A 22975-nucleotide genomic window follows, 5' to 3' on the forward strand; every position below is an offset into this window, starting at 1 on the left:
ACTAGAGACAACGTTGTTGTGGTTCTGTTCGCCGAGCTGGAAGTTTTTGTTGCAAACGTTTCGTCCCCTGGCTAGGCGACATCATCAACGCTTGGGAGCCTCCTACAAAGCGCTTCTTAGATGTTTCCTCCGGTGTTTATAGTGGTCTGTCCCTGCTGCTTCCGGTTGTCAGTTTCAGCTGTCCGCTGTAGTGGTTGGTATATTGGGTCCAGGTCGATGTGTTTGTTGATGGAGTTTGTGGATGAATGCCATGCCTCTAGGAATTCCCTGGCTGTTCTCTGTCTGGCTTGCCCTATGATAGTAGTGTTGTCCCAGTCAAATTCATGTTGCTTGTTGTCTGAGTGTGTGGCTACAAAGGATAGCTGGTCGTGTCGTTTCGTGGCTAGTTGATGTTCATGTATGAGGATTGTTAGCTGTCTTCCTATTTGTCCTATATAGTGTTTTGTGCAGTCCTTGCATGGTATTTTGTACACTACATTAGTTTTGCTCATGTTGGGTATTGAGTATAGCCAACTTCCATTCCTAGACGTGATGGTACAGAGAACACCGAACGGAGAATTCACTACAAGGGTATACAGGAAAGCCACACACACACCAAGTCCTAAACTATGAAAGTAACCACCCCAACACACACAAATGAAGCTGCATCAGGACACTATTCAAAAGGGCCACAACACACTGAAGTACACCAGAACTACAAAAAGAAGAAGAGGAACACCTATACAAGGTATTCACCAAAAACGGATACCCGCGCAACTTCATCAACAGATGACTAAGAGAAAGACCACGGAACGAGGACATACCACAACCAAAAGGACTAGCCACACTACCATACATCACGAGCATCTCGGAACTGACAGCCAGACTACTGCGACCCCTAGGACTCATAACGGCACACAAACCAACAGCCACGCTCAGACAACAACTCACCAGAACTGGCATTCATCCACAAACTCCATCAACAAACACATCGACCTGGACCCAATATATCAACCACTACAGCGGACAGCTGAAACTGACAACCGGAAGTGGCAGGGACAGACCACTATAAACACCGGAGGAAACATCAAAGAAGCGCTTCGCAGGAGGCTCTCAAGCACTGATGATGTCGCCTAGCCAGGGGACGAAACGTTTGCAACAAAAACTTCCAGCTCAGCCTACAGAACCACAACAACGAGCACCCGAGCTACAAATCTTCGCACAAACTTTGAACAAGGAATAGAGCCAAAATAGGTCCTCATGTCAGAATATAGATGAGCTTTGACTGAATGTAAAACTGCAAAGACATGATGCAGAAAAATCTACAGATAGGGATGGGAGCTGGTGATGGTGGTGAAGAACAAGTCAATTTAGCAGACAGAATCCATGGTTTGAAGTTATTGAACACAATATTGAATCCAGAAGGCTGTAAAATGTCTAAACAGAAAATGAAATGCTATTCCTTCAGCTTCTGTTGAACAACAATGCACGTCCAGGACAGACATATGAGCACAGAAGTAAGACGGTGTGATAAAATGTCAAGTGACTGGAGAGTCAGGGCCATGTTTATGACTGGGCAGAGACACTCTGCAAGGTGAACAATTTGTCTGGGTTTGATCTTCATAATGTAGAGAGAACTAAATTGTGAGCATTGACTACTGTAAACTCGAATGAAGGGAATACAGTAAATTGCTAATTCAGGGAATATTTGGGACAGAGTGGAGGAGGTATAAAAGAAAATGTTACACCTTCTGTAACTGCATGGGAAGATGCCATAGGAAGACATCGAGATCTCAGGGTCATGGAGGAGGGAAACAGGGTTTTGGGGAGAGAATTGTTCATAGGAATATTGAAAGGGAAGGGAAGAGTTTGTTCATGATATCCTGCTGTATTTGGTGGAAATGGTGAAGGTTTATCCTTCATCTATGGAGAAAAGAATAAAAATGTTAAGTCCTGAGATGAAATAGAAATGTGATTGTATAAATAAGATGTGATGGGATTAGTATAGTGAAGTACATTACATTTTAACCTGCTGGTATGTAAAATATTCGTTTTCTTATGGTCATCTTTTGCATAATATAAACCGTTCAATAAGGATAGGTAGCGAAATTAACAGTAACTAGCCAGAACCTAGTTTAACACCCAAAATACTCTCTTCCATCTATAAGGTGGATGTGTGTAATGTCATCTAGGACACAGATGTATCTTTGATTGGCATCCCATCCATCACCTTATACACCCACATCAGACAAATGGTGACACCAATGTCTACCTTGTACAAATACATCACCTCAATGTCCAAGAGTAAATGGTGATGGACAACAAATACTGGCCGTGTATGTAATGCTCACATTCTACGAAATTAATGAAGAAATATGAAAAACCAAAACTATTGTTATTGATGTTCGCTACAAACCTCATCCTCTATCTGTTGACACCATCCCTCTCCTTTTAACTGAGGCTGAACAAGACTGTTACATATGGTGTCTTTATCTGTGCCTAAGATAAATTTCTCACCACATATATGCACCATGACTAAAACTATTTACATCTGTTTGTTTTATCACCTGACTCCATCCCTGCCACAGTTCATCTCTTGTTGATAGTCTCATTTATGCATTTGCTACATGACTATTCCAATTTACTTGTGGCCGACCTGTCATCTTTCACTCTCTTGAGGCCATCTGAACCTTTCCTAATTCACACTAAGTTCCAAGCCATGTTCATCCATGTTGATACCTGGCACTGCATGTTTCCTTTCAGATCTTGCTATGGCCATCTCTGCAATCATTTCTGATATATCTCTGTTCCCCCAATTCAGGCTCATGCCTGATTTTAATCAGTTTACCATTTGCAGCCTTATCTCAAGCAGTGAAGGCACTAAGCTGTTTGCTCCTAGATTGACTCTTAGAAACCATCGTTTTAATCCAAATTTTATTTGTCCTCACACCTCTGTATGTGGCCTAGTTTTCATATTTCATTGATAATCCACCTTGTGTCTTTTACTACTTTCAAGGGTTGTCTAAGTATAGTTTGTTTTATTTGTTCAGAGGATGTAGCTTTTGCTGGCTGGGGAGAAAGTGGTGAGCTACCTTCTTGAAATAGTGAAGTCCTAGAAGTATAGAGACATACATGTTATTAGAAGGGAGTTACAAGATTTTGATCATGTGAAAATGAGAAGCAGTGATCTAGTTGCAAATCAGGATGGTGTATGATTTGGAAGAGAAATTGCAAATGGTGATATTCCCATACATGAGTTGGTCTTGTTCTTCCAGTTTGTAGAGGTCACAGATTTGGAAGGTGATGTCCAAGCAGCCTTGGTGAATATCTGCAATGCATTTTGTGGATGATGCACACTGCTGCACTCGGTGTCAATGGTGCCATGATTGAGTGTTGAAGCTGATAGATGACATGCTAGTCAGGTTGGCCACTTTGTCCTGGACGGGGTCAAGAATCTTGAGTGTTGTTGCAGCTGCACTCACAAGACAAGTGAACAGTATTCTTTCACATTCTTGTCTTGTGCCTTGTACATGTTAGACCGATTTTTGGGGAATCAAGAAGTGGGTACTCGCTACAAGTTTTCTAGCCACAATTTTGATTTGGTTTGTCCAGTTCTGGCTTTTGGTCAATAGAGAGCTTTAGAATGTTATTAGTCATGGATTCAACAATGGTCGTGTCATTGCATCTTCAGGTGAGATGGTTACATTCTCTCCTGCTGGTGATGGTCATTGCCTGGCGCTGGAGTGGCACAAGTATTACTTGCTGCTTGTCAACCCAAGTTTGGTTTCTGTTCAATTCCTGTTTTAAGTGGACACAGCTGGCTCCATTGTTTGAGGAATCTCTGAATGTTTTCCAATCATCAGTGAACATCCCAACTTCTGACTTGATAATGAAGGAAAATCATGGATGGAGCAGCTGATAATCTTTTTTTTGATGGATTAAATCAGATTGCTGCAGAGCCACCCAGTGAACAGACTGTGGAACTGATGGCTGACTCTGAATAACCTTGTTGTTCCCAGAAAATGTTGAATGTGATGACATACTGAATGTGGCAAATTGTAGATTGAAAGAAACTTGTTCTTCAATTGTTACTGCTAAATTAATATAGCATTTGTTGGCACAGATGTTACTTTCACTAAGATGTATGCTGCTTTAGCACCCATTTCATTGAGTTGGAAATGCCACCTGGATGTGGTAGACTACTGTGCCTCCATAGAGAAGTGAGTAGATATCCAACAAAACTGTTGAAACTGATCAGGCTAAGCCTTCCATTTTTTTTCTGCAAGAATATTTAAAATGCCTTAAAAAGATCTAAGTGCAATGTTGTGAATATTTAAGGCATAGAAATAAATTTCACGTGTCAGAAACCCTATTTTCCAATGTTTTCTTATTTAAATGAATTTGATTGTGTCACTGAATTTTGTATTAAAATGTTACCTATCTTGTGTCATTAGTTAATCTCCAGTAAATCTCCTCAGCTGGTTAGTTTGAAACTTGTTATGCTTAACATTAAACAGGACAAGCTCATAAACTCCTGAACGAGAAAACAATTTGGCAGCAGAGTGACATCTGTTTCGTGGGATGGGGAATAAAGGAAGTAGAAATTGTAATTAAAAAAAAGAAATGTCAGCAGTTTTAGAAATAAGAGTTAAAGGTGGACATAATCAGACTAGTGACATGTAAGGTTAGAAAAACATAAGTACTAATTTTGTCAAGAAACTTCTTTGGTTCAAGTGATAAATCGAAGGTGACATAAGTGCAAAGTGGTTTTGGCTAGTTCAGAATTACTTCAATGAGAAAACAATAATTGACATTGGAGTCTGGAGACTGTTTATTTTTACTGATAGTATCTCTTGTAACAGTTGGATGTTTATCAGTCCAATGCAGGCAAAATAATGTTATGGGGTACTTTGTTTCTGAAAGCTAGTAAGTTGATGGGCAATGTATCTACATTGAACTCGGATTTCACCAGTTTCCTCATTCCCCCTCCCCCCACCTTGTCTCAGTCAAATCCATCGAATTCAGCACCGCCTTCCTAACCTGCAATCTTCTTCCTGACCTCTCCGCCCCCACCCCAGTCTGACCTATCACCCTCACCTTGACCTCTTTCCACCTATCACATTTCCGACGCCCCTCCCCCAAGTCCCTCCTCCCTACCTTTTATCTTAGCCTGCTGGACAAACTTTCCTCATTCCTGAAGAAGGGCTTATGCCCGAAACGTCGATTCTCCTGTTCCCTGAATGCTGCCTGACCTGCTGCGCTTTTCCAGCAACACATTTTCAGCTCTGATCTCCAGCATCTGCAGACCTCACTTTCTCCTCAATGTATCTACAGCACAAAGCTTTCTCCGAGCTGATACAAATCGTCAGTGACTCAGTCTGAAGACTCAGAATTGCAATTGGAAGAAAAACAGAAAGAAAGCGGGGCTGCTATAAAAGGTTAAGGTCTTGGTATTAAGTTGGAAGAAAGTTTCAGACAGGTCAATCTTCCCAACAGTGATAACTGAGAAATTCTTTTTCATTCATGGGTGTGTTGTCATTGGAAGTCAAGATCTGTTACTTCAAGAGTTGTCACAAAAGCTAAAAATTTTATCAAAATACAAAAAATTCCACAGTTACCTGTCTGAGAGACTCCGGTAAACATAAAACATGGATTATGTTTCTGGATTTAACAAGGGCTGCTATTTATGAATAAATAGATTCTAATCACAGGTAAACAACAAGTGAGCTGTCGCCATATAATTCTACCAATTAAAACTCTAAGCTCCTTCTAAAACTCCCTACATACACATACAGACAACAAAAATAAAATGTTATTATGTTTGGAGGGAGTAAAACTGGGAAAGTCAGTCATTGGCTCCAGTTTACAGGGTTCGCTGAGATGATGCTTTTGCTTATCAAAACTTGCTGTTCCTCAATCTCTCTTCTCCAAGTCATTTTCACCTCTTCGCCGAAGGCATAGTAACCAAGAGATCTATCCCAATGCTTGAAGGATAAGGATTCAAATTCCATCATGGTAGCTGGTAGAATTTAAATTCAGTTTATATAATCTGGAATGAAAACCTAGTCTCAGCAATATCGTCTGTTATGTTACCATTGATGATTGCATGAATCCAATTGGTTTGTAAAGACCACCTTTGATTGTAATTTCAACTATGGACTGAAAAGGGAAAAGGGTTGTTAAAAAAAGGATTGTGGAAAACATTATTGCACATTTTAAAACCAAGTGATCTGACACTCATTGTCATCTTTCAAGATTCTAGTGACACTGGACCAGTTCCTATTGTAATTGTAGCCATTGCAACACCACAGTTCAAAAATGAGATAGACAGGAAATGGAATTAGAGACCAGTTAACCTGGCATTGGTATAAGACAAAATGCTGGAATCCAACATTAACGATTTAATAGCAAAGCATTTAGAAAACAGCAACATGATCAGACAGAGTCAGCATGGATTTACGGAAATCATGTTTGACAAATCAACAGGAACTTTTTGAGAATGCAACTGGTAGAATTGGTAGGAGGGGGCCAATGGATGTGGTTTACTAAGATTTTCAGAAGTCTTTTGATTAGGTCCAATAGAAGAGATTAGCATGTAAAACTAAAGCATGTGGGAGAGGGGCTGGTGCCTTGGATAGAGAACTGGTTGGCAGACAGGAAACAAAGAATTCGCATAAGCAGGTCTTTTTCACCAAGTTGCAGTCAATGACCAGTGATGGGTACCTCATGGATCAGTGCTCAGACCCCAATTATTCACAACAGATATTAATGATTTAGATGAAGGAACTAAATGTAATATCTCTAAGTTTTACAGACAACACAAAGCTGGGTGAGAGGGTAATCTGTGAAAAGAATGTAGCGATGTTTCTTGGTGAAAAAGACCTGCTTACGCTAATTCTTTGTTTCCTGTCTGCCAATGAGTGTCAGATCACTTGGTTTTAAAATGTGCAATAATGTTTTCCACAGTCCTTTCTTTAACAACCGTTTTCCCTTTTCAGAAACAATTTGGACAAATTGAATGAGTGGGTAAATGTATGGCAGATAAAGTATTGTGAATAAACAGGAGGTGAGCAAAAACAAGAAGGCAGATTATGATATGAATGGCAATTGATTGGGAAAGGGGGAAGTTCAACAAGACTTTGATGTCCTTGTACACCAGCTTCTGAAAGTAAGCATGAAAGCGGGGCAAATACGATGTCATCTAAATCATTAATATCTATTGTGAATAGTTGGGGTCTGAGCACTGATCCATGAGGTACCCCTCACTGGTCATTGACTGCAATTTGGTGAAAAAGACCTGCTTATGCCAACTCTTTGTTTCCTGTTTGCTAACTAATCTCTATCCAAGTGGCTCAGGGTGGCATGGTGGGTTAGTAGTTAGCACTGCTGCCACACAGCACCTGGGATCTAGGTTCAATTCCAGCCTCGGGTGACAGTGTGGAGTTTGCACATTCTCCCTGTATCTGGATGGGTTTCCTCCTTGTGCTCTAGTTTCCACTCACAATCCAAAGATATGCAGGTTTTGTGAATTGGCCATGCTAAATTGCCCCTAGTGTTCAGGGATGTGTAAGTTTGGTGTATTAATTAGGGGTAAACGTAGAGTAATAGTGTAGGGGAATGGGTCTGGGTGGGTTACTCTTCTGAGGATCGGTGTGGACTTGTTGGGCCAAAAGGCCTGTTTCTACACTTTAGGGATTCTATGACCTTCTATGAAGTACAAGAGGTGGTGAAGAAGGCAAAGGGTATGTTGGCCCTGAGTGTTAGGAGTTAGTACAGGAACAAGGATATCTTTATGCAATTACACAGTATTGATTCCAAGAGGCATTGAACAGAAAAGTAAGGATGTTATTCCTCAGTTATGTAAGGCACTGTTGAGATTATATCTCAAACACTGTGTGCAGATTTGGTCCTGTATTTAAGGAAGGATGTAAGTGCATTGGAGGTTGTTCAGTTGTGATTTACTAGATTGATATCTGGAGTGAACGGGTTGACTTGGATTGTTCCTTAAATAACTCCATAGAGGCCAGTATCCCATCTCAAAGTCACCCTTTATATAAACGTGGAGACTCCTTGACACTGATCCAGCTCTCAGAATGAACAGAACCTCTAATACTCATGTTTTTTTACCTTCTTTTGTTCCTTTTTACCTTTTCTTTTTTTTTTCCTTTTCCCCCCACACTACCACCTAACAACAGTCGAGCTTATTTTTTGCCAGCACCCATGTCGTGTGTGTGCAGGTGTTGGACACAGTTAATAACAACAAGTGCATAAATCTTTATTCATTTTCCACCACCAGGAATGAAAGGAAACACCAGAGTGGCTGGAGGCAAGCAGTGCCTTTCTCATTAAAGGGCAATGCTGCATGATCAAAAAAGTGAAGGAAGGGCAGAGATTAAATCAAAATAGAGTTGGAGGGGGAAATAACGCACTCCACTCCTTGCAGTGCCCACCTCTCCCTGAACAGCTCAAGGGTGTTGGTAGACGCCATGTGCTCCTTCTCCAGGGACACCCGGTCTCGAACGCAACCACTAATGAGGGGCAGGCAATTGGCCCTAACAACCCCCTCCATGGCCCACTGCCTGGAAGTGTTTGATGCCAGCTTGGCTAGGCCCAGTAGCAGACCAACGAGGAGATCCTCTGATCTACCCTCCCCCCTCTACACCGAGTGCATGGGACTGAAATGCAACCAAAAACAGAGAAGAAGGTTTTTAAGAAAATCAAAAGGGAGTGCAAATGCTCACACCCAATACATACACCGTCCACGGACTCCACTGCACCATAGAACAAGCAGTTGGACTGTGAGTCCATGAACCACTGCAATCTGTGGTTGCAGGGGTCTGCTGCATGCCGCACTCTCTACACCAGATACCAAGAGAAAGGGGGAGGACTCCCACGTAGAGAGCCCTCCACTGAGGATCCCCACCACTTGGTGGCAGATGGGCATGCCGAGGCATGTTCGGGTGGTGGATGAGAGAAAAGAGGTGGATGGTGTGCAGCAGCAGTTGATAGAGGGCCCGCCATTTTATGTCCCTAAAAGGGGCAAAACTAAAACTCCGGAGGGAGCTCAGGTTGTGGGGCACAGGTTCCTGCGGGAAGTATCTTGAGCGAATGTGAAATTCTGTGAGTGCAGGGGTGAGATTCCACACCTGAGCATCCTGCAACTGGTGCACTGTCATTTTAAGATGTCGAATGACAGTGGTCATAAACCAGACATCTACCACTGTCCTGCTTACTATATACTGCAGCAGCATCCAGCCTAGGCCCCTGCCACCCAGCATGTCCCCAGATAATCCTGTTCTTATCTTTCAGCCAGGGCTCCCTGATTGGACTAGATTAACAGCCCTGATCAAGGAACTCATATTCTCTGAAGTCTGTCTGGCTCACCTCGCGACAATCACTCCTCCCTGAGTCCAAGGACATGGGCCAGTTTTTATTTGGAGCTCCTCCTGGGACATTTTAGCACTGAGTCTGCCTCTGTATGGGCAGCATGTAACAGACAGTAACTCACCTCTTGTGCCCAGAGCTTCTCGGAAGAAATTCATTATCTTCTTCGGGTGGGAAAGGCATCAAGGCTGTAACATCCGTCATGTCCATCTCAGATTCCAAGATATCTCCAACACTTAGAGTCATAGCTTCATACAGCATGGAAACAGACTCTTTGGTTCAACCAGTCCATGCCAAACATAATCCCAAATTAAACTAGTGTCACCTGCCTGCTCCTGGCCCATATCTCTCCAAGTCTTTTCAATTTATGTACTTTTCCAAACGTCTTTTAAACATTGTAATTGTACCCGCATCCACCAGTTCATTCAACATGTGAACCACCCTTTGTCCTTTATGTCTTTTATAAATCTCTCACCTCTCTCCTCTCACCTTAAAAGTATGCCCTCTCATTTTGCAATCTCTCACCCTAGGGAAAAGACAACTACCATTAACCCTATCTATATTTGACGGAGAGGGAGAACCCTGGGATCCAAAATAGTTGGAAAGGCTATTGGTGAAGCGGACATGTTTTATTCCTGCACCGTTTGTGAGTTTGCAATTTCCAGGTGATCTACGTGCTCGTTTAGGACCACTGCACCTATTCAAACTTTATATGTCACTGAACCTGACCTTGCATCAACCATGCCTCCCACCCATTGAGCCCATGAAAGGAACAGCATAGTAGATGTAGTCTAGGGTTTACTCAGCCATTCCCATGAATGTGGGGTTGCTGCTGGCAGTAATTTTGTCCTTGTGGGCACTCTGGGCACTGCCCCACCAAGTCAGCTTTGTCTGCATCCAATTCGGGCTACTATAGATAACTTCTCACCAATATCTTCATTATGGAAACCCTTAGATGACCCTGTTGGATCTGGTGGCGACCTTTGCTCAAGTCACTCTTGCTCCCCCTAATAATATGCCATCCTCTACTGTGATCTGGTCTCTCCACGTTCAAGAAGGTTTCAGTTCTGGTTGTGATAGCCCTTTGCTTTCCCTCATTACCACCAGCTGTTCTAGGTTTTGCCAGGGCCAGATCTTTCTCCATCCAAAATCTGATATTGTTAACTGTGACTGGAAGTGTGTCCAGAAAATTTGAAACCATTACAGATTATTCCATTGGTGATAACACTGGTGATGGTCTGCCAGTGGGAGACAGCTCAATGCATACGCATATGCAACTTGGCCTCCTGGATGGTGTTCCAACATAATTATATGCACATAGTATTGGAGTCCACTGCTGGACTTGGCCTGAAGCTAGGGGTGGCACTGCCTTGACCTCCTTAAATAGACCTAGCAAGGGTTTGTTGTCCATTATTATTAAAAATCTACATCCTTAAAGGTGTTGGTGGAACTTCTTGACTCCAAATGTGACCATCAAACCATTCTTCTTTATCTGTGCGTACTTATGATCTGCATTTGCCAAAGTCCTACATATGCTATTGAACGTTCCTCTCCATTGGGCTACCTTTGAGCAAATACTACCCTGATGCCATATGGGGAGACCTTGCAAGTCAATACCAGATGTTGCTTGGGATCATAGTGTGCCAATAGCTTTTCTTGATAGTGATTTCTTTAATTCCCTGAAAGTTATAGCTTGCTATGCGACCATTTCCAAAACTGATCATTTTATAAAAGTTGATGCAAAGGTGCCAGGATGGAGGCCAAGTTATAGAGTCATAATCATAGTTTTGGAGTCACTGAAACAGACCCTTTGTTCAGCTAGTCCATGCTGACCAGAATCCCAAACTAAACTAGTCCCACCTGCCTGCATTTGACCCCTATCTCTCCAAACATTTCTTATTCATGCTGTTATTGAAATGTCTTTTAATGTTGTAATTGTTCCTGCAACATATGAACCAGTCTCTGTGTAAATAAGTTGCCCCTCAATACTTTTTTTAATTGTTCCAACTCAGATATAGATGGACGTTCCAGGGTGTGCACTCTCCTGGACACTGGTCTTTGAGTTCTCTTTCTCTTTTTAGATATGGTGGCACTCTTTTGCTGTCTCAAGTCCACATAGCAGCAGCAACTACAATGGCTTGCTGGCTTGAACCCCAAAGAACATCTTAACGCTTGGCTGAGGCTTGGCTTTGTTTTGGGGTTTTGCTGTGGGCTGACCTAGAGTGTTTCTGTTCAAGATATGTCCTTAGTGAGGCTATGGAATTGCCTTCACTCAAGTTGTGTTCCCAAGCTCAGTCAGTTTGGTAAGTGCCATTCAGGGAACCCATACTTTATGATGTCCTGCTGGCTGACTTCATGACAATCACAATATAAAGGGGTTAGAATTTTAACTGGCAGAGTTGTATGATCATTGTTCATAGTTGCTTATCTGTTTTTACTTATTTGTAATAGATAATAATTCTTGTTAAATATAGAATTCTGGTCCATGCTTTCTGTTAAGCTGGGCCTGAAAGTCAGATTAATTTGGAGGATTTTAAAATGCTTTAACTTTTGTGAAGACTATGGCAATTGAGAGACTTAATTTTACCTAGTGAGCATGCCTCAACGCACAGCCCTCTGATGTTGAGAGTTTCAATTAATCTCAACCTTTTGAGTGAAGACAATTCTTATTATTTGAGTGGAAATATTCTAAATGGCCAAAGTCACTCAGCTTCTCATTTTTTTGCCAAACATTTCACCCCAGGAAGCAATTCAGTGAACCTTTGCTTAAAGTAATTCAAGGAAAATTATACCCTTCTTTAAATATGGAGTCTCTGTTGGGGTTTCAGAAAAGTCCCTTATAATTGTCACAAGACATTATATTAAACAATGACTTGTGATAAGACTCAATGTGGTTTTTGACTAGCTAATGTTGTAAATGGGGATTGTATAGTTGGAGGCATAGACACAGTTCTCTGTGACCAGGATCGAGAGTCCCGAAGGTTGTGTGGCCTGCCTGGTGCTCAGGTTCAGGATATCTCATCTGGGATGCAGAGGAACTTGGAGTGGGAGGGTAAAGATCCAATGGTCATTGTCCATGTAGGGACCAATGACATAGATAAAACTAGGACAGGGGTATTGCTAAGGGAGTATGAACAGTTTGGAGCTAAATTATAAAGCAGAACCAAAAAGGTAATACTCTCTGATTACTACTTGAGCCATGTGCTAATTGGCACAGGGCCAATATGATTAAACAGGTAAATGTGTGGCTCAAAGACTGGTGTTGGAGAAATGTGAATTTTTGGGACATTGGCACCAGTACTGATGAAGAAGGGATCTGTTCCGATGGGCGGTCTTCATCTGAACCGTGCTGGGACCAGAGTCCTAGCGAATCACATAAGTAGGGCTGTAGACAAGGCTTTAAACTAAATGGGGGAGGAGAGTGGGTGGGGAGGCTCCAGTTATACGGGATTTTAGAAAACCCTCATTGCGGGAGGAGGTGCAAGTGCAGAATTCAGGAGAGGTTATTAAAATCTCCAGCATAGACACAAGTAGCACAGAGTGTATGAAAGGGGCTAGCGAATGACCATGAGAAGAGAACAGTTAATACAGGAATGAAGGTGTTACATCTGAATGCATACAGTATAAAAAATAAGGTAAATGAGCTTGTGGCGCAGATCAAGATTGGCAGGTATGACATGGTGGCCATCACGGAGATGTGGCTGCGAGGGGATCAGGATTGGGAGCTGCATATCCAAGCTACTTATCATATTGAAAAGAATGACAGGTGAGCGGGGGTGTAGGGTTGCCTTATTAGTAAGAAATGAAATTAAATCAATAGTAAGAAATAAAGTAGGGAGTCAGATGGTGTAGAATCTGTATAGGTAGAATTGAGGAACTGCAAAGGTAAAAAGAAAACCGTAGTCGGAGTTATGTACAGGCCTCCAAACAGTAGTCAGGAGATAGAAAAGATGTGCAGGAAAGGCAAAGTTACAGTGATCATGAGGGATTTCAATATGCAAGTGGACTGGAAAAATCAGTTGGGTAGTGGATTGCAAGAATTTCTGTGAGATGGCTTTTTGCAGCAGCTTGTGGTGGAACCCACTGGGGAGTAGGCATAACTGGATGAAGCAGACCTAATAAGGGAGTTTAAGGTGAAGGAACCCTTAGGAGACAGTGATCCATAATATGATTGAATTTACAATGCAATTTGAGAGGGAGAAGATAGAATCAGAGGTAACGGCATTACAGCTAAATAAGGGCAACTACAGAGGCATGAGGGAGGAGCTGAGTAGAATTGACTGGGAGAGGAGCCTCGCAGGAAAGACAGTGGAACAGCAATGGCAGGAGTTTCTGGGAATAATTCAGGAGACACAGCAGAGATTCACCCTGAGGAAAAGGAAGCGTGGTATAGGGAGGATGAGGCAACCATGGCTGATTGGGGAAGTCAGAGTTGGCATAAAAGCAGAAGAGAAAGCATATGATGTGGTGAAGGACAGTGGGAAAGCAGAGGATTAGGAAGCTTACGAAGTCCATTAGAGGGCAACTAAAAAAGAAATAAGGAGGGAGAAGATTAAATATGAGGGTTACCTAGCCAGTAATATAAAAGCAGACTCTAAGAGTTTCTTTAGATTAGATTAGATTAGATTCCCTACAGTATGGAAACAGGCCCTTCGGCCCAACAAGTCCACACCAACCCTCCGAAGAGTAACCCACCCAGACCCATTTGCTAAATTTACCCCTGACTAATGCACCTAACACTGTTGGCAATTTAGCATAACCAATTCACCTGACCTGCTCAACTTTAGATTTTGGGAGGAAACTGCAGCATCCAGAAGAAACCCATGTAGACATGGGGAGAATGTGCAAACTCCACACAGACTGTTGCCCAAGGCAGGAATTAAACCAGGTCCCTAGTGCTGTGAGGCAGCAGTGCTAACCACTGATCCACCATGCTGCTCCATAGATATATAAAGGGCAAAAGAGGGGAAAAAATGGACATTGGGCCACTGGAAAATGACACTGGAAAGATAGTAGTAGGGAACAAGGAAATGGCTGAGGAACTGTATAATTACTTCGTATCAGTCTTCATGGTGGAAGACACAAGTAATATCCCAAACATTCAAGAGATTGAGGGGGACAGAGCTGAGTATAGTGGCCATCACCAAGGAGAAGGTGCTAGAAAAACTGAATAGTCTGAAGGTGGATAAATCACCTGGATCAGATGGACTGCACTCCAGAGTTCTAAGGGAGATAGCTGAATAAATAGTGGAGGTGTTAGTGGTGGTCGTTCAGGAATCGCTACTATCAGGGAGGGTCCCAGAGGACTTGGAGCAGCACGGTGGCTCTGTGGTTAGCACTGCTGCCTCACAGCATTAGGGACCCAGGTTCGATTCCAGCCTCGGGCGACTGTCTGTGTGGAGTTTGCGTACTCTCCCCGTGCCTACGTGGGTTTCTTCTCGGTGCTCCGGTTTCCTCCCATAGTTCAAAGATGTGCAGATTAGGTGAATTGGCCTTGCTAAATTTCCCATGGGGGGTGAGGAGGCTGCAGAAGGATTTGGAGAGGTTAGGAGAGTGGACAAAGAAGTGGCAGATAGAGTACAATGTGGGAAAGTGTGAAGGCATGCACTTTGGTAGGAAGAATAGAGGCATAGAATATTTTCTGAATGAGGAGAAAACTCAGAAGTTTGAAGTGCAAAGAGACTTGGGAGTTCTAGTCCAGGATTCTCTCAAGTTAAACTTGCAGGTTGAGTCAGTACTGGGCAAATGCAATGATGGCATTTATTTTGAGAGGACTTTAACATAAAAGCAGGAATGTACTTCTGAGGCTCTATAAGGCTCTGGTCAGCTCACCTTTTGAGCAGGTTGAGCACATTTTGGGCCCCATATCTCATAAAGGAAGTACTGGCCCTGGACCTTGTTCAGAGAAGATTCATGAGAGTGGTCTCAAGAATGAAAAGCTTAATATATGAGGAACATTTGAGGACTCCTGTTCTGTATGCGATGGAGTTTCAATGAATGAAGGGGCATCTAATTGAAACATTCAGAATACTGAATGGCCTGGACAGAGTAGATATTGGGAAGATGTTTCCATTGGTAGGGGAGGTGAGGATCCAAAGGCATAGCCTTAGAGTAAAGGGAAAACAGAGATAAGGAGAAACAAAGGCATAGCCTTAGAGTAAAGGGAAAACAGAGATAAGGAGAAACATCTTTAGCCAGAGAGTGGTGAATCTATGGAATTCATTGCCTCAGAAGGCTGTGGAGGCCAGGTCATTGATAATATTTAAGACTGAGATAGATAGGTACTCAAGTATCAAGGGGATCAAGGGTTATGGGGAGAAAGTGGAAGAATGGGGCTGAGAAACTTATCAGCCATGATTGAATGGTGGAGCAGACTCAATGGGCTGAATGGCCTGATTTCTGTTCCTCTGTCTTATGGTGTTATGGTTTCATTGCTGGAACTGAATGCTAACTTTCCGAGTTCATTGTATGCATATGTCCAGCTCCTTGTTCAGTTCGGTTCAATTTCGTATCTGGTCAATGCTATACCGCAGGGATTTTGATAGAAGGGGAGTCATCAAATGTCAAAGGACTTATGGTTAGATTCTTGTTGGAGATGACCATTGCCTAGTACATATGTGGCACAAATGTTACTTATTTATTAGCCCAAGCCTGGATATGATGAGATCTCACTTCTTTTACTTATAGATTGCTTCAGTATCAGAGGAAGTGTGAATGATGTTGACCTTATAATGGAGAGAAGGTAATTGATTTAAAAAGCTGAAAATCAATGAACTTTTGACATCATCCTGAGGACTTCCGACAGAGGTGTTCTGAGCCTAACTTAACTCACCTCCAGCAACTACAACCACCTTCCTTTGTGCCAGGCATGACTCCAACCGGTTCCAATTCTAATTTTGTTTGGCCCTCAATGCCACCATTGGTCAAGTGTGTCCTTGATGTCACTGGCAGTCACTCTTGCCTTCCTTCTTGAGCCATGTTTGATGTGACAGACAATATCAATCATGCTGTTGTAGCCTTTAATGCTTTTTCCAAATGGTGTTCAACATGGAGGCATATTAATTCATAAACTGACGGATGACAGAAGATGCAATCAGCAGGGAGTTCATTGCTCTTGTTTGACCAGATGGCATGAAATTTCCTGCCACATGGCGTCAAGTTTGAAGACTCTTAGCACCGTTATTTCACATCTCTACAATAACCTCTTGTGGGTCTGATCCAATAAAGGGATGAGACAAATGTAGGAATGTGATTTGTTTTAAAAACTGTCAGTGATGCTGTCTGGTAATCACACTCACAAATCCTATCTGTTCCATGCTGTTGATGACTGAATAAGGGTACCATCCTAACTTTGGCACATGGCATGGATACTAATGCTTTGGAGACCAACTGGGCTGGATTTATATTTATCATATCCAAATCCAATGCTCAAATTAAAGCTTAACTTATCATTATGTCTTTGCAATGATATGCATGATACATTCCCCTGTTTGTGTGACTAACAGGATAAACATACACTAACTATTATCTGCACAAACCTTGGATTCAATACCTCTATTTTTGAGACAGCCCCTAACTGAAAATGAGATTAAAACTTCAGATAGCTGGAAAAGGGGATTTGCATTTTTGGATTCCTGGCTGTGATGCCAGAATTTTGTGAAATCAAATGGAAGCTGAATCATATAGGAGAAAAAAAAACACACAAATCTTTTTGAGATTAAATGAATGCAGAATGTTAAAGTCGGCTGTCTGTGAAGAACTGTGCAAGTGGAACATATGAAAAGCCTGCAACTTGAACACTGGCATGAAACATTGAAAGAAGTTATGCAGAAATGTTCATTGTTGATGATTAACTTATCTGTAATACTTAGACTGAATAACCAAAATCTGCATGAATAAAAGACCTTGAATTCTGCTTGGATTAAAATTACTGAATTGTGGAAGGACTTTATGGTCACACATAGAGCCATATGTTCTGAGCAGATTGACATTTAATTTCTGGGATCTATCTTTCTGCATGGGAACAACCCTATCAACCATTCAACACACACTCCTCATACAGTGTAAAAATGTCAATACCCTTGGTATTCTTGTGAATTGTCCTGATGTGTGTAAGACAAAAAACTTCATCAAAATGTGTTACTTTTCAGCAATTATTAAGAATTATCATTGTTGTATTGGCTAATTAAAATGTAGTTTATGTACTTGAGCACAAAATCCAAGTTGATACTTCAGTTCCTATACTGAAAGAATGCTGTATTGTTTGAGGAGCCATCTATTGGATAAGACATTATGCTGAACCTCCTGTTCAAGTGAGTGCCTGTACCTCAGCCATCACAGCTCCCAAAGCAACGTGACTGGTCATCTATCTCAATTACACAGGCAGGAGGCTGGAAGAACACAGCAAGCCAGGCAGCATGTGGATTGCCCTATGTTGTATGTTACTTTCCTTAAATTTGTGACCATATACAGTAACAGTAATTGGCTGCATTTTGAGGATGTAAAATCTGCCATTTAATGAAGTTTCACTCTGATTTTATTAATATCTGAGGTCTTCAAAAGTACAGTCTATACCTGACGTAAAATGATGACTTAATTTGAATATGTCAATGTCAAGAAAATTAGAATTTAAGAATTTCTCTCTCAAATCAATTATCAGATTATTTGTACTGAGCACTTTTCAATCAAATGTAGAAGAAATGAGCATTTATTTTCTGCATTTTTCTTTAGGTTCTGATCTTCAAGTGTGCACATCAAAGGATCTAACATGCTGTACAAGAAAAATGGAGGAGCGATACCAAGCAGCAGCTCGTCTAGACATTCAAAATTTGCTTCAAACATCCAGCTCGACACTGAAATTTTTAATATCACGCAATGCAGCCACTTTTCAAGGTAATCCGTTATCTGACCAAATGAAGTCCTGCAAGTTTTTTTTCCTATTTTTATTATCCTACATTTTAATTTATGTGTAACACAATTATATGATCAACAATCAGGAAGAACAAATCTCAATATTTATTCTGCTGATTATTGGAAGTATAGAAAGATGTTGAGAAATGATTCAGAAATTCATTTCCGATAGAAAATTCGGCTTCAGAAATCTTGGCTCAGTAAATGCAAGATAATTTTATATTAATATACTTGTGGAGAAGAAAGAACAAGCTTAATACTTAAAAGACATAATGTATGAAAGTTCACTGGGTATTCTATGCAGACTTCCTGCTCTGATTAATAATGTTGATATTTAATCTGTCACCAGCAAGTCTGGCTTAATTCCTACAATGTTTGTGCTACTCCTTCAGTGATGATTCTTTAGAAGCTTGATAGATCATTTAAGTGATGGAGAGGGTGAGCTCTGATTTGCAGAAGTCATTGACTTTTCACAACATAGAAGCGTACTGAAATTAGACCTCAATACAATCAGGTCATGCAGAGTCAAGTGATAATGATTCTTTTGTGGCCTGTTGAATACTACCACTCTGATCATGGAATGTGTAGAATATTGAAGTTTTCCTGGTAAGTTTCCTGTTGATAATGAGTCTTGTACTCAGTGTTCATCATTGTCAAGCTTCTCTAAAAGGATGCACTGTTGCCAATCACACAGATTACACAACAATAAATTGTATGAAACAATTGAGAACTTGGCCTTTTATACTGTTATCCTTGCTTTCATATCCCTTCAATTATTACACCTTGCTGAATGAGACATAGATGGTATTTAGGGTGTATCCAGTTTATTATTGCTTTTGACTTATTTCTGCTTAGACAAAGTTTGTAGAAGTATAGGTGGATTCTGATTGGAAGTTCCAGTGCCCCTTTGACCTCTGTGGTCTGCCATGCTGTTGGCAACAGCCTGAGCTTGCGTGGCAATAGGCCTGGATTTCATGGCCTTTACCCTACCTCCCACTGCAACATGGAAAGATTTGAAGCTTCCACACAGTGCTGTGTTCGGAGCTGAGACAGCAGCCACCAAGCCCTCTGTCATGGATTGGTCTGCCATTGCGACCATGCAGTTGAGCACCATTTCCATAATGTTAAGAATGAGCTTCCGACCATATGTGATTTTCTATGTCATGTTGGAGCTTTGGCAGCTTGTGATACCTGAACTCAACAATGTGAGCCAACAATTTTTCTGCTGGAGATATTTCCATTTATTATGCAATTTTTTGCTTAATGGCATCAGAGGCTGCCTGGAATATTGTCATTCAGCTTTGTTTCGTTTGCTACCCCATTGATATCACTATCTCAGTCTACTGTGGCAGAACGTACCTGCAACCGTTCCCTGACAGAGCTTGAATGCACATTGCCTACCTGTTGTGGATGCCTCACCACATGCTGAGTTTGATTCTATTCTAGCCTTTAGGTTATGTACAGTGTTAATCTCTGTACTCAAGTGATGATGCTTCTTCATCACTGGCATGGCGCTGGTCTTTCGCTTTCTCACGGGTGTTTGTTTGGCTGGGGAGGTGGCACTTCTTGGCTGCCTGAAAACAGAAAATCAGAATGAAAGGATTTAAGTGAGATGGGAAAATGTGATGCAAGCAAAATGTTTGTGCTCATATCATATCACTTTTGAGAGGGTGCAGAATGCAGGAAAATGGTGAGGTTGGTATTGAAAAGGACTAAAAAGGCAAAATATCATTGTCATGATTCATTTTGGTGATGATTGATACTTTGGGCACTGTCAAATCTGACACGATATAGGTGCACCATCTCTTTCTTGGGGCTTGGAGTATCAGGATATGCCTGGCACCTTCTGCTTCTTTGGTGCTTCCTTATATTCTGTGCCATCCTTCCTTGAATGAGAGGGGGAGAAGCAGGTCAGTGTGTTGCACTGTATTTAGGTGATGTGGCTACTATAACTGAATAGCTACACGTATGAGGAGGGAGCGAGTTGTGGATGTGAGGCTGATATGATTAAAACTTGTGTGAGGATAAGCTGAAACTTGGACTTGAGTGCTGACTGCTATAAACAGCTGTGGAGTGAGTGATGGGGGTGCTGTTCATTTAGTAGTATGAGTGGTGGCCTGTTGCATGTGAGATGTTATGCCAAGATTCATTCATTAACCAGGAATACCTGCTAGAGGTTATTAAGCTTCTTCTGATACTCCTGCCAGGTCCTTGGGGTCAGACCATGCCAGCAGTTGAGCTCCTGGCTACCTGCTCCCACACATTTCAGAAAGCGCTGTGGAAACTTGACCTCTCTCCTCCACCTCCACCTCCGGGACTAAACTCTCCAACGCCACTGCTGCAAGGTTCTCTGCCTGGATTCCAATTCCTTTGTCTGCAGTTGCACAACTCAAATAATGCAACAGCTTCCAGTAATTCAATGTAACTTCTCTTGAAGAGAAAGAGATTACTTTTAGGATATTTAGGCTAACTATATATGTGCTGGCTCTGTCATATCACTAGTAGAAAAAATTTGCAGAATTAACTCTTAACAAAGACTAAGTAAGCTTTAATAGAAAGAAAACTTATTGCTGTATGATCTTTCTGAGCAGTACCGTAGTATGATTTCAGGTTTTTTTTAAAAGTACGGTGTAGAATCTAATATTCAAGACAGCCAAGTATCCTATTGGTCTCTGACTTGTGTTTTGTAGCTGAACAGTAATATGAATCATGCTGAGCTGCATGCAGAAATCACTTAAATGAGGAGGAAGACAAACATGTACATTTTCTGCTTGAATGGATTTTGGCAAGTTGCAATGTTTGCACCAAACAATGTGAGCTAACAGTTTTTCAGCTGAAGATATTGCCATTTATTTAACGGAAGAGTAATACAAAGAAGTTTGTGCTGAAGTTATCACGCTGCAGGGAATGATTTTAAGAACCTTGCACTACTGTGAATAAATATAAACATTTAAAATGTAACAGCAAAATACCATCGAAGCTGGAAATCTGTATTCAGTGGATTTGCAGCATCTGTCAACAGCAAAATTGAGTTAACATTTCAAGTAAAGTGGCCTGAACTGATCAGAATAAATCTCATGAATGGCCATCGACCTGAAGCTTTAATTTTTTTTCTCTCCACACATGCTGCCAGACTTGCAGAATATTTCCAATTTTGTTTTGTTTCTAACACATGCTTACTTTTCTTGTTTCCTATTTTCCTCCTTCTTGAAAGATTTTCGAATTGTCAGCTGTCTGTTTGGGACTGGAAATGTCATTTTTCAAATTTCAGCTTTACTTCAATGTACACAGGTTGCATACAAATGCTTGTCTTTCTGAAAATTTAAGGAATGATGATGAAGAAATTGTTGAAATCTTCTGACAATGCGTTGATTGAACTTCAACAGATAATGGAAGTCCTAACTTTGTAAATACGTCCATAGGTATAGCATTTATCTTACCAGTTTTCAAACTCCAGGAGACCAAAAGAGGGTTATGAGCTGCACAGTAAGCTAAATACTATTGTGAGTTCCAGGAAGTCCAACAAGTTTAGATACATGAGAGGTGCTGCATTTTGGAAAAGCAACTCAGGGCAGGACTTACACACCAAAACTAGAGGTGCAGTACACAACAAAGAAGGTTACCTGAGAGTACAATGGGACATTGATCAGATGGGCCATTTGGCCATGAAGTGGCATATGGAGTTTAATTTAGATAAATGTGATCTTTCTACATTTTGGAAAGGTAAATCAGGGTAGTAATTAATGGTAAGGTCCTAGGGAATGTTGCTGAACAAAGAGACCTTGGAGTTCAGGTTCATAGTTCCTTGAAAGTGGAGTCACAGGGAGATGGTTGGTGAAGAAGGTGTTTGGTATGCTTTCCTTTATTGGACAGAGCATTGAGTATAGGAGTTGGGAGGTCATATTGCAGCTGTACAAGACATTGGTTTGGCCACTTTTGGAATATTGTGTGCAATTCTGGTCTCCCTCCTATCGGAAGGATGATGTGAAACTTGAAAGGGGTCAAAAAGATTGACAAGGATGGTACCAGGGTTGGAGGATTTGAGCTATATGGAGAGGCTGTATAGCTGGGGTTGCTTTCCCTGGAGCGTCGAAGGCTGAGGAGTGACCTTATAGAGGTTTATAAAATCATGAGGGGTATGAATAGGATAAATAGACAATGTCTTTTCCCTGGCATGGGGGAGTCCAGAACGAGAGGGCATAGGTTTAGGGTGAGAGGAGAAAAATTTAAACGGGACCTAAGGGGCAACATTTTCATGCAGAGGGTGGTGCGTACTTTGAATGAGCTGCCAGAGGAAGTGGTGGAGGTGGTACAATTACAAAATTTAAGAGGCATCTGGGTGGGTATATGAATAGGAAGGTTTTAGAGGGATATGGGCCAAGTGCTAGGAAATAGGATTAGATTAGATTAAGATAGCTGGTGGGCATGGACGAGTTGGACCGAAGGGTCTGTTTCCGTGCTGTACATCTGTATGACTCTGTGACTCTAAGTGCTCACCTAAAGCTGTTGGGCGTTGGCTTCCAAAATGAGGAGCATATCTGAGTGGAATATCCAGAAACATATTGATAACTTCTACAAGAAATATTGGAGTGATCAAAATGAAGATGAATGAAAGTTGATTCTATATGTGTACGTGTTGCTGGAAAAGCACAGCAGGTCAGGCAGCATCCAAGGAGCAGGAGAATCGACGTTTCGGGCATGA

At 41.5% G+C, this 22975-nt stretch overlaps 1 protein-coding gene across 1 annotated transcript in view; it reads left to right on the forward strand.

The window, feature by feature from the left end:
- gpc5a (glypican 5a) overlaps positions 1-22975 on the forward strand; it is a 1026959-nt gene that overhangs the window by 18172 nt on the left and 985812 nt on the right. The window contains exon 2 of the mRNA XM_043692684.1: positions 18094-18255. Coding sequence (XP_043548619.1) covers positions 18094-18255 — 162 coding nt within the window. The remainder of the gene's footprint in view (positions 1-18093; positions 18256-22975) is intronic.

Source organism: Chiloscyllium plagiosum, chromosome 6, assembly GCF_004010195.1.
Source record: "Chiloscyllium plagiosum isolate BGI_BamShark_2017 chromosome 6, ASM401019v2, whole genome shotgun sequence".
Taxonomy (NCBI): domain Eukaryota; kingdom Metazoa; phylum Chordata; class Chondrichthyes; order Orectolobiformes; family Hemiscylliidae; genus Chiloscyllium; species Chiloscyllium plagiosum.